Genomic DNA, 13,132 nt, shown 5'->3' with positions numbered 1-13,132 from the left:
AATTATAGGACGAGCAATCGACGCAGACGGTATGATGGGCTATGAGCTTGTGGACTGGTTTCACAAGGCTCCCGCGTGCTCATGGAGACGTTCAGAGAATTGTGCCAAACCTATACCGAGAAGAAGAACGAGGACAGACATCAGCAAGCGATTCCAAGAATTTGAAAAACGTGAAGATCTGGGACGGAAATGTGAGGAAGCAATGGCTACGAAACGAAGGGGAAATAACATACCCAAAAGTTTGCTTGATGCTGCGCACATAGTACACTTCCCAGTTCTGCTTGGTGACATCTTCCTGGCCAACAGGGACACCGGTCCAGGTAACCCGCATCTGAGTAACACCGTCCATGTCGTTCTGGTCGAAGTTGATCTCCAGAGTACTGAAGTGGCCCTCGGGCCACTGGGCCAAACGCCACTTCTGCTCGATCAACTTGTGAGGCTCGAGTTTCGAGTATTCGCCGACGACATTGCCGTCGAAGATGGAGAACTTTGCGCCAACATTGCTGCCCTCGAACTGGCGAGGGGGAGCGCGGGTGAATGCGGCAATGCGCTGCGGGTCTGTGAAGGTGCTGTACAATTCCTCGGCGGTGGTGCGGAACTCATCTGACGCGGTCACGGTGGTGGTGTTAACGGCAACCTTCGTGTTGGATGATGTGGTGGTGGTAGTGGTTGAGGCCGGGGCTTCCTTCTTGACCTGGGGGTAGCTGGTAGCAGGCTTGAATCCGCTGGATGGGTTGACACCAGGGGCGTGCTGAAGGTCCTTTCCGTGCTCCTCAATCAGGCGTGGGCACAATTGGACCAGCGACTGTCTGAGTTGAGGGATGATCTTGGAACGGACAAGGTCCTTTACGGGTTGTTTCGAGGGAGATTCGGAGTGGATGTCGATCTCAAACTAATCCCCGACCGACCGTCAGTCTTGGGCACGGCAGGCTTAATCTAAGGGGCTAAGTGGGAACATACGACATACTCATCCTCCTCCGTGTCGTGGGCAACCTCAGGAATGGTGATAGAGCCGCTAACCAGTTCATCGTCCTTGGTCTTACCTGTCGACGGTCTTAGCCGTGTCTCTAGGGTGAACGAGGCACAGACTACAAACCTTCATACTCAAGCTGTACCTTAACATCGAACAATGTGATGACCTTGCCCTTTCTTTGGCTGACATCCACATCGCCGTCCATAGTCAGTACTTTGGAGATATTTGCAGCGATGCCGTTGTCTTCCGCGGCAATGCCGACGAGGTTGTTCTCAAGATACTGTCTGGCCCAGGATGAAGCGTCCTTGTTCACCCAGTGCCAGTTGTTCGGGTTGTGGAGGACCATGATGAACGGATAGTATTCGGGTAACGAATTTTTATTCTAACTCGCTAAAGGTCTGCTATACGGCAGAGAGAAAGAGAGAGTTTGTTTCTGTGTGTATGTGTTCTCGATATGAGCAACAGGAAGATTCCGTCGACAACTGTAGTTTCTATTCAATCATTGCGAGTTAGCAAGCAATCTCAACATCAATGTGAAGCAATTGGTGCAAGGGTAGCAAAAAAAAAAATTCAGGATCGCGGGTAGCGTTCCCGGACTGAAAGCTAATCAACAGCGACAGCCTTAAAAGGCCATCTGTGTCTGACTGGTGCCAGCTAGGAAATCTCATCATTCGAGGGGCAGAGCGTGGGGCAATTGAATGCCACCGCCAACAGGTGAAGGGAGAGCAACTTACAGTCACAATTCAGGGTCCTAGCAATGGACGCTGTGAAAGATGTAGATCAATCAATGCTGCTAGAGAGAGGAAGAAAGCAGAAATAGAGATTTACCGGGTTGGAGGGGGAGAGTTTGCTTAATAAACCCGTCTGCTGTTCTGCGCGGAGGGAAGAAGAAAAGAAAAGAAGAGTTTTTTATGTTGAAAGGAAAGCTCTAGAAGCCGCGCTGCACGTGACACGCCAACCACAACGAGACTAGCGCCGATTCCCTTATCCGATAAGCGATATCAACTTGTCAGATGTCATTCATCTTTCATCTTCACTACCAGCAGGAGTACAGTTTGAATATAGCCACTTATTCTACCAAAGCTGGAGGTAATGCATGCAGTGGATTTCTTCATTCGTATTATCCTCTTTCTTCTCCTAACGTCGAGCAAGGTGTTTCCTCATTACGACCTACATGCTGCAGGCTTGAAAGCTTCTCAAGAAATTTGAGTGTGTCTATTTTGATTGAGAAATGAGGATGATATTAATGGGCTCACAGCCTCTACGCTCCTTTTGCAGTCGCCCCGATTTCACCTGCAACAGCACGAAGATTGATGCTTTGAATGCTCTCATACACTTAATTGGCTTCACTCTCTGTTATGCTCTTCAGTGGCCACGAAACAAATATGTAGCATTTCTGGCGTGCAGGGCATTCTATCGAGCGAAGCCTCCCATTTAACCCAGATCTGGTCGTATTACTTTTAAAAGAAACTCATCCTTCTCAAACATTCTTCTCTTTGGTCAGCACCATGTCATACGCCCTAATTGTCTATGGAGGAAGCATCTACTATGTCGCTCTGGCGACAGATTTTGTTATTACAAGAAATTACGGCAGATGGGTTAAACCCAACATGTCTATCTGCAACAAACTTTGCAGACATAACATGTCGGGCCGCCTGAAGCTTGGACGCGATGCTATTAGGACTCCAATCCGGGTATACGATAATACCGAGGCACCAGACCCCATTCTATCAGTTATCAGGGGCTGGGTGTACCAAGCAACTTGTTCTCACCTGGATTCGGAATGTCGCATCTCGTCTCAAAGCCGGAGACGGTATCATCCTTGTATTCGTTGCTCATGGGGAGCGAGGCTCCACTCACCTCATCCTAAACCACAGAAGTTATGGCCAAGGACTACCCACCAAAACTGGGATCATTGCTGCACTGTCGAGCCTCCCCGCAGGTGTGAAAAGTCTTGCTAATCAAGGAGACGTGTTTCTCTGGCAAGTGGGACTACAGCAGCGTAAAATTTGGGCCCTACTCGCGATGTGATGGTGAAGACAGCTTCCACCGTAAACGAGCCAGCTCCAAACTATTGTTCAGCATCCGGCAGGTTTCGCTGCTCGCTTTTTTGCGGCGGCATACATAGAAGAACTGACAACGTACCCCGAGAGGCGCATCTCGCAACACCATACGAGAATCAAGGAAGAGATGCGTCTGATTCACTCGGGTTAAGACACCAGAACACCTTTGGTCTATGCTCTCCGCGAAGTTTGCTATCCCACAATATCTCACATTTTGTGGATCTCTTGACTATCCACGAATACCTTGAAGAGCTGGGCTCCGCTGCCGCCGAATAAAACCGTTGTACACTTGCGACTGCATGTCAGCTTGTCCTGGATGGAAAAGGGGAATGATCTGAAAAAACGCGTTGTAAAAACGATAGCCTGGCAAACAACTGCCCAAATGTCATGAAGTATGGAGCTACTTTCCGAAATAGTGGAACAGGATTTTATCGCCAGCTTCATTGACTGAGACACGGCTCGACACTACGAAGACGACTTCGTCTTAACCTTGATCGACGAATTACACCATATCCCTGAAGTTGAAGAACTGTATGGTCCGAAGCTCAGTGACGGTTATGTTGATTTTTTTTTTTTTGAAGACGCCGCCGAATGGTTGATCCGTTCTCTTGCGATGAACCGCAAGATATCTCCGTTGACGTTTGATATCGATGAGGTTGTGGATGCTATAGTCGGGTATTTGCAAGAGAACCAAGTCGATGTGCAAATAAACTAATTCATTCGACGAAGAAGCTTCACCAGTGTTGTATTGCCCACGTTTTTGAATCGGCACTTAATCGTTAAGCGACCGGCGAATCTCTGGCTTCTGGCATTTAACAGGCTGTGTAGTTCTCCGCGTGGAATACTTCATGGTTTTATGTTTCCTACTTTATTTTTGATTTCTTTAAAGTGCGTATTCGTCGGGTTTTCGCATCGCAGTCATATGCATAGCCAGTGTTCATATCTGCCGAATACGGGATTGTGAAGGCGATGTGTCCATTTAATCCGATTGATTATTTGCTAATCGGTAATAAGAAGGGAAATTTGATTTATGGCCAGTAATTTGATCTCGAAAATATCCCGAGCACGTAGAATGTAGACGCTGTACGAAGTAATTACTCCGTTCCATTGGAATTTGCCATGTATAGGGCCGGGACAAAAAGGGTAGAATGAATTTAAGCAAATACAGCATTATCCGGCACATCCAATAACTCTGTACAAGCGAAGGTATATAACAATAACGAACGAATGGGTATCACCAAAAGGGATTTACATATCCAACATCAAAAAATAACCATCATCAATCAAATCTCAAGAATGGAAAGACGGCATAATCTCATGAAAAAAGGTCACAATCACGTCTGCTCCAGAGCCTCCATCTCCTCCCACCCATCCTCCGCCTCAAGCTGCATCCTAACCCTCTCCCTCAACTCCTGTATCTGGCTTCCCATCGCCTCCGTCCACTGTACCTCCACCGTAGAAACCTTATCCTTCAAATCAGCCGTGAGCGCCCGTTCCTCACTAGCCCTTGTATCCATAATCTCGCGTTGTACTTCATCGCCCGGTTCGCCCTGCCTCGTGCGTTCAGCCTCAATGAGTTGGCAGTTCGCGCGCATTACGGCAGACTTGACCTCGTGGAGGAGACAGAGGAGGTTGGTCTGGGATTCGATGTATTGATAGCTTGATTTTTCTGCGTGCGAGAGGAGGGAGTAGAGGTATTGTAGTGGATGGCGGTGGTAGCTTGGGTTTTCCTCGTATTCGTTTGCAGGGATTTGGACTTCAAAGCCGTTGAGGTCTGGTGGGATTTCGTCAATCAGGGTGAGAAGAGAGGGCGCGATGTCCCAGAAAGCGGAGAGTTGGACCTCCACGCCTCGAACGACGTTCGATTCGATTACGTCGAGGAAGGATTCGAGGCGGGAAAGGGTGTTGGACTCATATTGGGCGCGGCGGTCTAGTGCGTCCTGGTCGAAGAAGGCGTTTGTTTCACGGACCTTTTCGTCGTTGGCTTTCTGGCGGTAGGGGAGGACCACGACGGTTCTGTATTTCTCGTTGCGTGCGCAGACTAAGTCGTACATCTCTCGATGCAGGACTTCTCGGGTTTCGAATAGCCACTTTAGTTGCGTGAGCTTCTCCAACAGTTCGGGCTTTTCGTCACCTTCCTCCTGAGCTTGATCCGGAGTTCCATGCTGTGCATCATCAAATAGCTTGCTACTCAGTTCATCAATGCAAGTTGTAGCTCGTGATATCCGATCAGTGAGTATGCCATGCGTCGGCTCCAGGACAGAAGCCTGGTAAAGATCTAAGATTTGTTTCGCCAGTGCTCTGTCGAGTTTGTTTTCTTCCAGGACTAGTGCAGCTTCTGCCTCAGCGGCTTCGGAAAAGGTAATGCTACCTTGCTGAATCTGTGTTTGCGTGTTGGCTTTGAACATGCGACGGCATTCACGGGTTCGTTCCTTGTGGTCTTGGGATAAGCGGTCAACTTCCGCGTCATGTCGTTGTCTCATGGCTTTGATCTCGGAGAGATCACTAATTGATCGGACCAACGTCCGGTATCCAACCAAGTCTGGATGGTTGTTATTGACAGCAGGATAATGACGCGGGTACGGCGGAGGGAGGGTAATTAGCCGTGACACGTCCATCTTAGGTAGCCCAGCATAACTACTACTGGCCATATATGGATCAGGTGGCGGCGCCAACTCTTCATGCCAACCGACTTTCTCTGGAGGGTATTCATTTGGGCCGTACGCGGCATACTGGCCCATTGAGGAGTCCAGAGAGTAGCCTGGCACTTCATTTTCGGAGGGAGGTTGGTGATGGTTTTCTTGCAAGGACCCCGGCGATAACCCCATGTATTTCGACTCTTGTTTCGAACGGTGGACCTTGCGTCCATCTCCTTCACTGCTTGAGCCAGTCCTGGATTCCCACCAGCGGCTGGGTGCGCGGCCGCGTGAGCTCATTTCATCATTGCTTATGCTGAGACTTGCAATGGGGGACAGAGATGGTTTATAACTATTGCCCCAAGAAGGCTCAAGTCGGCTGACATGGGACATGTCGAGTTTTGGCCCGATGGACGGTCGCCTCACTGGCAGAACCGCTGGCGCTGCGTTGATGGGTTCGGGGGCTGGCGGTGGTTGAACCGGTGGTGTCTCAAAAAGTTTACGGCGCACTTCCTCGTGGTCAAATGATCCAGAGTCCCAGGCCTGTGAGTACCGATGACGCCTTACGCGAGACTCAGCAATAACGAAATCAGCGAAGAGTCTCAACGCTTCAGCTTCGTCCGCAGCGCTAGCTTCTTTGTCGATGAAATCCTTATGTCGTTGTATAGAGTTCTGGAAGAATCCATCTGTGTCTCGCTTGATATGATCCGGTGATGACTCCTTCGATATTGACGAGCGATGCCGCAATATCGGGGAATCTGAAGACATAGAACCATTGGAGGAATGGCGCACATGTGATACCGGACGCTCTTCCCTAGACGAAGGACGGGAAGACATCTTTCCCTCTCGCGCAGATTGCAGCGGCGGCGTTGGGAGTGCCTTTGGAGGCAAAGGCTGCGGCATTGATTTAGGATATGGGGAGGGATGATCTCCGTCTGGCGAGAAAGGAGGGGTTTGTGTATACCCACGCGTTGGCGCAGCTGGACTAGGCTCAGCCCTGGGCGTGGAGAAGGAGGATCGACTGGAAAAAAGGCCGATTGAAGAAGCTCTCGATCGTGAGGTTGACTGCGGCGTATCCGATTCGACGCTTTGGGCACTGCGCGGTGTATACTTTGCGGATGATGGAGCGCGAGAGTCGCGAGAGTCGCCATTTGGATCAGCAAGAACGAGGTTTGAGGGTTTCACTTGGTCCACACCATCACCGCACGCGTTGTTAGGAGATAAGGCATTATGGTCGTCGAAGACTTGGCTTTGGCGGTTTCTGCGCTCAATTCTCCTCTCTCGGATGCCCTTGGCGCTAGGATCTCGAAGAGCAGGACTGCGGAGAAGATTGCCACGGCTTGTCGAAGGATGAACAGAATTGTCTGAGTTGGCTGCCGTATAAGAAAGCGGGGATGCGCCATTTGCTTCAGTTGACAAATTCTTACCCTTGTCATGCTGAATTCCATCGTCTACCCAGCCAGCAGGTGTAGGTGGGATGCTATCCAAGCCAGTTCCTAGTGACGGAGGCGCCCGCACCCTTGTCTTGATGGGCACACTCATATTATTCCTCGATGACGACGCCTCTGGTGAGCCACACACGCTACGTGACCTTGAAGTTGGTGGAGGTCCCGGCGGAGGTGGTGGCAGGGGCATTCCTGGCTCCCAGGCCCGTGGTGGTGGTGGTGGTGAGCGGCTCGGTGATTGACTGCCAGCCTTTGATGAATTGGCACTTCCCACAACTGGGCCTGCGGAAACGGCCCTTCTAGATGTTGGCGGGCGTGGAGCAACAGGGTCCAACTGTGAGCCAGTTGCTGCGTGCCTATGGTCCACGGTTGTTGGGAATTGCGGACTCTCTTGCGAGACCATGATCGATGGTCCAGAACTCATGCCATGGTAAAAATCGTGGCGATTTTGAGAAGACGACCTTGGAGGCGGGCCTCCTTGTGGCAATGGCGGAGGTGGAGGCAGTGATACTTGCGAGCTAGGGCCTGCATCGCCCATGTGGACCATCGATAGTGGGCGAGGACCAGGAACACTGCGCTGTCGACCGTTCACCATAGGTTCAGCATTCATGTTGCTTGGTCCAGGATATGGAGGGGCTGCACCGGAAGGTGTTTCCCTGATCGAGTTGTGGTGAGCGGCATCCCACGATGATTGCTGTTGATGTTGATGGCTTGGTGGTGAGTACGGCGGGGGCGGAGGCGATAGAACGTCTATATGCATAACACATCATGTCAGAATCCTGCTGAATGGTGTCCTTGAGAAGTAACAGGAAAAGAAAAGAGAATATTCCAGACCTGGGTCATTTTGCGGCGGACGATGCACGCTTCGACGCAAGCTATTGGAACTGCTAGAATGTGGATAGGCAGACTGTCCGGAGTTTGCTGACGAGCTGCTATTGACCGGACCCCAATCGCGAGGATTGTAAGGAACATTATAGTGTCTGGACGCCATGGGCGATGGTGCAACAGCAGCGCTGCTGGGAGAAGACACACACGGGGACTGACTCTGAGTGAAAGGGCTGGAGAGCGAAGTCGTCGACAAAGGAGTCGAGGCGTAGCCTGGACCCAAAGCAACGCCCAATCCCTGGAACTGATGACCACTCAATGCTGTCGTAAGGGGAGGAGGCTGCACCGCATGTTCACGACGACTGGAAGGCGGCTGATTGCTGACGGTGCCGGTGGGAATGGGTGACCAGCCGCTGCGAGAATGGTGAGCCTCTCCAGCGTTGCTACTTGACGAGAACCAGCTACACAGAGAAACCCAATCAGTATCCCCCGGGGGGGCTGTAAATAGAATCGACTGACAGGGTTGGACGACAGATCCGCGGGGGAGGGGGCTGCGCACCTATTCATACTGGCAGCAGTATCATGAGATCAGGCATGGCATCCTCATTAAGCCGCGCGCAGGAAATTGCGAGAGGCAGAGTGAGTAGCCAACGCTCCCTGGTGGTTCTTCGAACAGACGCGACAAAGGATGGATGGACAGGAAAGCGCGAAAGAACCAGAAATCCAGTTGTTTCTATTCTTTGCAACTGCAGGAGAGACCCATCGGCCGGTAGACGGGCATAACTCATAGGATTCACCGACCAGAGATGCGATAAAAATAAACCAGAAAAGAAACAAAAAGGAAGAATAACACACGGGAAGGAAAGAAGAGCAACAGACCCCGACCGGCCCAAAGAGACTAATTGGCTTCTGCACATGCAGCCAACGCCGCTCGTCACACCCGGCGTGGGAGTAGGCGCTTAATCCATGCGCTCTCACAGGTCAGCCCCAAGCGCCGTCACATCTATCCCGGTCCAACGCCCCGGTGGTCAACTGTGAATGGCCCAAAACATCCTTCCAAAAAGCAATAAAGCACTCTCTTGGTACCGGTAATGATTGGCGTAGATCGGTCATTCAACCCAAACAATTAAGGATTGGCAGATAGGGCTACTTAAACGTAAACGCAGTCCCCTCACAGGACAAGGTCGGCCTATACCGCGTGCGACGGACGGGAAAGTCATGTACGAAATCACCAAGATACTATTTTTGGTTCTATCTAAACTAAAGACAACTCCATACTAGTATCATCCGTTGCGATATTTTGATTTGATAACTGCTCACCGGTCGCTCCGGTGCCGTTCATGGATGTAGTGCACGTGACTCGCCTACTCAAGGTTCACCTCGAAATCTGTTCTCATGTCGATGTTAGCACTATATCCACACATGTGATAACTGATCGAGTGTAAAGTATAGTAGGAATGATGTCAGATAAATGCCCTGTCACAGGCAGTGGTCATCAATGAAAATGATTATGTTGACCGTCGTGATTAAATAAAAAATAAATCATCATCGTAAGAGGTGGGGGGAAGCAAAAGACGAGACAATGTAACTCACAATTGGATGTCAAGAGACAGCAAGCGCGCTGTATACAGTTAGTTCGTCCTAGGAGAATTAGATCTCTGCGAACCAAGTCAGCATCGAGACTTGTTGGATACAGCAGCGTAAACAAATATTTCGAGTGATCAGGTATGACGGTGTCGTCCTGGTCAACAGACGTCGACTTGGACATATGCTTGTCTTTGTTGTAATGTCGATTCATCATGTAACGCAGTGCAAGGAAGGAACTTGACATATACATACACTTTGTATGTAGACTGCAGACAGTTTGCCAAGCTGTTACTTCGGAAGACTACATGTCTACAAGCAAGTTAGCAAATGTCAACTAGTCGCAAAGCAATGTAGAAATCAAATAGACGGATGTCAGAAAAGCATGAATGGTTAGAAAAAGATGTTGTCTGCATCGATAACTCGAATAAGACTCGTCATCTAAAGATTCATCATGGTAATGGGGCACGCGCAGGGATTGGAAAGAAGTACCTTCGAAGACTTAACACCTTAGATTGACAATCAATCAGGACAACTACTATTCATAACAGTCAGAACCAAGTTATGACATAGCACTCAGTATGATGGAGATTATTGTAATGTTCTCAGTGGGCGAGGTTTTCTAGGCCTGCCGCAAAAAGGCATATCCATCACGACCGGTCGCCTGTCAGGACGCCGTCGGAGCCCAGTGCCGCTTCATCTTTGGAGGTTTCGGAAGTGCGAAGAGCGGTCGAGACGCTTACCATTGATTTTAGGGAGCGACTGATCATGAAGTGGTTCTGTAATCTTACGAAGCCTTGCACAAAGTCAGCAGATGCACAGGCTAAGCATTGTGAGATAAAGCAGAAGAATTGGAAGATTGTCAGATAACAGCCAATTTGTATCGTCGGCGACCCGAAGGTCTCAGTCGGTAATTTCCAGCGTATTAAAACACGAAGGTCATCATTCGAAAAGATTTGCAAGAAGATGAAGGAATATTGTCACCTACCAAAAGACCAGTATTGTTTTCCGTATCCGCTTATACTAGACATGGCCTGTTAATCTTAACAGGAACGTTAGCTTCAGGTCCAAGTTCCAGGAGTGATCAATGCAATACGAATGATGATGAGCAATCAGACTGACGTGCAAATAACAGAGTTTTCACGCCCCGAAAGGTCAAAGACTCTAGTTTGTTTGGTTATGGGTGTCATCATGCTGGGGGAGGGAGTGATTTCGAAGGAACTTACCAAAGTGTGTTAGTATGCACAGAGCAGACTGATTGAGCAAGTTTGTGAATATAGAACAGCATAATGTCCTTGTTGATCTTCAAAATCGGAAGATTTTTCTCTGTTGTGGGAGGTGGAAGTTCAGAAGAAAATTTCTCTGCGCGAAGTTTTTCAAGCTCTCTCCACCGGGCGGATCTTATTTCTACCGATACACTAGCTGGATACAGTTAGCCTCGCTAGAGCCTCAGCATTAACCGAGAATGGTAAGTATTAGATAAGCAACATGGCATTGCTTTTTATATCCCTGGTCAAGGTCAGCTGACCAGCGAAAAAAGGACAATTGTCGATCCAGCAGGACAATCATTTTCCCGCCTGCGCGTGACCAACTGTCCAAAGCCGATTTCTGGCGAGACTCCAATAGTTCCAGGTGGACGGCTTCGAGAGAAAAATGTGCATGTCTGCTGACCCTGTGCAGCCCACTGTCTAATGAAAGGGATGTGTTTTCGGGACGGGACTCGGAATAGGGGTATACAGTACGGTACAATACTTACTGCCGTACGATGTACTTGTAGACAATTGAATTGATACCTTCGAACAGTATTCTCTGGATAGTTTTGGATATCAAGTCACAAGATATCAGCGGGGATTGCCGGGAAATTCAAGAGAACAAGCCGGAGACTTTCCTGGTTGGGCTTAGGGCGGGGAGATGGAACGGGTAATGACGAAAAGCCAGTAGGTTACAGTAGGGACCGCCTGTAAGATACATACAGTACGGCCATTGCGTCACCGGTTTGCTCCGGTCTGACGTTTTCCACGGGCATCAGGATATACTGGCCCAACATGATGAAGATGGGCGACAATTATTGGGAATTGCACTTATTCGAGAAGAATAGAAGTTTCCATTCAACGATTGACGGTACTGGTACTTGTTAAGCGTGTCTCTCTGCCTTGACCTGGTTGCCACGAGTTCTGATATCATCCCTGAGTGCAGTACTAGCTCCTGGTTGTCCTCACATACCTCTGGTACGGATACTTAACCAGGAATCGTGGTCGTCTTTCCCTCTTTCTCCTCCCTTCATCTTCTCCCGAAAATCCGTCAAACCGAGGTATTCACTTTCATATATAATCCCCTGATTTCTCCCAGTTCCTTCTCCTTCTCACCTCAATTACAATCACACCTTGTACACACATCCTTCCTCTCTTATCATCCACAATGGCGAACAACGGCGGCGCTCCTCCTGTCGGCCAGGAGAACATCAACACCGACATCATCACCCTCACCAGATTCTTTACCGAACAACAAGCCAAGGCCCCAGAAGCCACTGGTGATTTCACGTACGTCTCCCTTTACTTGAAAATTGGCACATGATAACAACTAACATGGTTGTCCTTGTACAGTCTCCTCTGCCACGCCCTTCAGTTCGCCTTCAAGTCCATTGCCTACTACATCCGTCGTGCCTCCTTGATCAACCTCACTGGACTCGCTGGGTCCTCGAACACTACCGGTGATGACCAGAAGAAGTTGGATGTGATTGGAAACGATATCTTCGTCTCTGCAATGAGAAGCTCCGGCAAGTGCCGCATCCTCGTTTCGGAAGAGGAGGAGCAAGAGATCATTTTCGACGAGCACCCCAATGCCCGTTACGCCGTTGTCTGTGACCCCATCGACGGTTCTTCCAACCTTGACGCAGGCGTTTCGGTTGGTACAATCTTCGGTATCTACAAGCTACCAGATGAGGTTCTCGGCCCGAACAAGAAGGTCACCGCCAAGGACATCCTTCGTCCCGGAACGGAAATGATCTCTGCTGGATTCACCATGTACGGTGCATCTGCTCAGCTGGTGATTACCATGCGTGACGGTGATGTCAACGGTTTCACTATGGAAAACTCTCTGGGAGAGTTTATTCTGACCCACCCCAGCATGAAGATGCCTCCCAAGAAGGCTATCTACTCAGTCAACGAGGGTAACAGCATGTACTGGGCTCCCTGGGTGAACGAATACTTCCACTCCCTTAAGTTCCCCGGAGAGGGCAAGAAGCCATACAGCGCTCGTTACATTGGTAGCATGGTCGCCGATGCCTACCGCACCCTTCTCTACGGCGGTCTCTTTGCCTACCCCGCAGACTCCAAGAGCACCAAGGGCAAACTCCGTATTTTGTACGAGTGTGCTCCTATGGCTATGTTGTTCGAGAACGCAGGCGGTTTGGCCATCAACTCCAAGGCAGAACGTCTCCTCGAAGCTGTGCCCGAGCACATCCACGATCGCAGCGGTGTTTACCTGGGCTCGAAAGACGAGGTCCAGAAGGTCATCGACATGTACAAGAAACACCACGGTTAAAATAATTGCATACTAATATTCCTATTTCCCGCTCAAAACGGTTTTCTCATTTCCTTTGCGCGT

The 13,132-nt window shown here is 49.7% G+C and overlaps 4 protein-coding genes across 4 annotated transcripts; 1 reads left to right on the top strand and 3 right to left on the bottom strand.

The window, feature by feature from the left end:
• Positions 1-91: 91 nt before the first annotated feature.
• Positions 92-1,319, bottom strand: ACHE_10567S (AHA1 family protein; the record flags this gene model as incomplete). The annotated part of the gene is made up of 4 exons (XM_043280708.1): positions 92-110; positions 234-892; positions 961-1,043; positions 1,097-1,319. The coding sequence occupies 4 exons, from the start codon at positions 1,317-1,319 to the stop codon at positions 92-94; spliced, it is 984 nt and encodes a 327-aa protein (XP_043131687.1).
• A 3,051-nt stretch (positions 1,320-4,370) lies between these two features.
• ACHE_10566S (uncharacterized protein) lies at positions 4,371-8,509 on the bottom strand (the record flags this gene model as incomplete). The annotated part of the gene is made up of 3 exons (XM_043280697.1): positions 4,371-7,867; positions 7,952-8,403; positions 8,502-8,509. The coding sequence occupies 3 exons, from the start codon at positions 8,507-8,509 to the stop codon at positions 4,371-4,373; spliced, it is 3,957 nt and encodes a 1,318-aa protein (XP_043131686.1).
• A 797-nt stretch (positions 8,510-9,306) lies between these two features.
• ACHE_10565S (uncharacterized protein) lies at positions 9,307-10,549 on the bottom strand (the record flags this gene model as incomplete). Its single annotated transcript, XM_043280686.1, has 6 exons — positions 9,307-9,329; positions 9,536-9,600; positions 9,782-9,838; positions 10,019-10,064; positions 10,270-10,322; positions 10,515-10,549. Coding segments are annotated over 6 exons (279 nt in total), but the record flags the coding sequence as incomplete, so codon positions are not given.
• Positions 10,550-11,944: 1,395 nt separating this feature from the next.
• fbp1 (fructose 1,6-bisphosphate 1-phosphatase) lies at positions 11,945-13,069 on the top strand (the record flags this gene model as incomplete). Its single annotated transcript, XM_043280675.1, has 2 exons — positions 11,945-12,066; positions 12,130-13,069. The coding sequence occupies 2 exons, from the start codon at positions 11,945-11,947 to the stop codon at positions 13,067-13,069; spliced, it is 1,062 nt and encodes a 353-aa protein (XP_043131684.1).
• Positions 13,070-13,132: the final 63 nt, after the last annotated feature.

This window comes from Aspergillus chevalieri, chromosome 1 (assembly GCF_016861735.1).
Source record: "Aspergillus chevalieri M1 DNA, chromosome 1, nearly complete sequence".
Taxonomy (NCBI): domain Eukaryota; kingdom Fungi; phylum Ascomycota; class Eurotiomycetes; order Eurotiales; family Aspergillaceae; genus Aspergillus; species Aspergillus chevalieri.
Note: the sequence above shows the minus strand (reverse complement) of the source record. Positions and strands in the feature narration are given on the sequence as shown.